Here is a 1,458-nt window from a genome sequence, read left to right on the forward strand (position 1 = left end):
AAAGTTAGGACTCTATTAAACGAAGAAATACCCGAACATTTTGGAGAGTACTATCATATAGAAGGAACGATGCCATATGAAAAATAGAAAAAAAAATCTTCTTTTGAGTATAACGTTTTTAATAACATTTGGATGAGTATAAAAAATGTTCAATCTGCTATGGTGAGATACTATAATATGCAAGAAGTAGATTGTGAAGGAAAACTCATATTTTTCCTGAAATTGGATGAAGCTCAAATTCAAAAATGTCAAAAAATGGATAGAGTATCCATATCCCTTATGAATAGAGCATTGGACTATAGCCAGGGTAAGCTTGATTCCCCATACCACAAAACTTAATCAGAAATGGAGCTTTGGTGGATCGGACCAGCTCAAATATCAGTAGAAAATCACGATACATTGAAATGGCTGTTTTTGCAAACCAATATCCCTTCTATTATACAAGACCAAAATGCAGGTGAAAAACTCTGTGTAGATGGCATGGGTGACTTTTTTGTAGAATGGCACTTGAGTGCCGACCTAAAAGCATCAAAGTGCATGTTTAGTGTATGTGGAGGTGCCAATAACAAGTATCCATGTCTATATTGCATGGCAAGCACTAGAACAAAAGGATGGCTTGCAGAACACGAGGTTGGAAAAGCACCATCAAGGAATAGTGTGAACGGCATCGACTACCCATCATCTTCTATGATTTGGAATCCAATTCTAACAATAGATTTAAAAAATGTACATATATGCACAATGCATGCAGAGATTAGAATCTTGGACAAAATTCTTCGACTCCATCTTGACTATGCATATTCTATTAAGCCAACTAAACTTGCAGATGAGTGCATAGAAAAATGCGAGGCTTTGCTCTCTCAAATGGGTTTTCATGGTGTTCAAGTGCATCTAAAAAACGATCCCACTCTTTCAAAAGGAACCGGTGATGTTTTGCAAGATGTTTCAATGGGTGGAGCAAAAGTCAGAAGATTTTTTAGTAACCATGACAACAAACAGATGCTATGTGGAACTGCTGGAAGGATCTTTGTGTTATAACAACCAATGTCAAAAGTAGACCATATGTAGCCAACAAACGCATGGAAGTGTGGAAGAAGCTTGACAATTTTTTTAAAGTTTTGAGACAACAAGTTAGCTCTTCTACTTATGCAGGTGGCTTTAAAAAGACAATAAAGCTTTTAATAGCTGCTATTACAGATGCTTGGGGAGAAAAAGACATCACATATTACTTGGTGAGTATTTAATTACTTTCTAAAGTCTGGATAGTATTTTTCTTTGCATCCTATTGAGTTCAACTAACTTTTTTTTTTATTTTTAGCATATTTTGCAAAACAAGGACCCCTTGCAACATGGAATACTCAAGGAATGGAAAAATCTCACTATCAAGCAAGGACTTCTTTTTTCAAATGTACAAGAAAGGGAGGGGGACAAAGAAGGAGCAATGCACTAAAGGAATTA

At 35.8% G+C, this 1,458-nt stretch overlaps 1 protein-coding gene across 1 annotated transcript; it reads left to right on the top strand.

The window, feature by feature from the left end:
• Positions 1-345: 345 nt before the first annotated feature.
• Positions 346-1,038, top strand: LOC147456206 (uncharacterized). The gene has a single exon (XM_086513824.1). It carries the CDS (start codon positions 346-348, stop codon positions 1,036-1,038), a length of 693 nt encoding a protein of 230 aa, XP_086369950.1.
• The last annotated feature ends 420 nt before the right edge of the window (positions 1,039-1,458 follow it).

This window comes from Adiantum capillus-veneris, chromosome 6 (assembly GCF_014529385.1).
Source record: "Adiantum capillus-veneris isolate H3 chromosome 6, ASM1452938v2, whole genome shotgun sequence".
Lineage (NCBI taxonomy): Eukaryota > Viridiplantae > Streptophyta > Polypodiopsida > Polypodiales > Pteridaceae > Adiantum > Adiantum capillus-veneris.

Excerpts from the sequence above, each read along its gene's own strand:
- LOC147456206 (XM_086513824.1), top strand. The coding sequence starts at position 346 with ATGGAGCTTTGGTGGATCGGACCAGCTCAAATATCAGTAGAAAATCAC.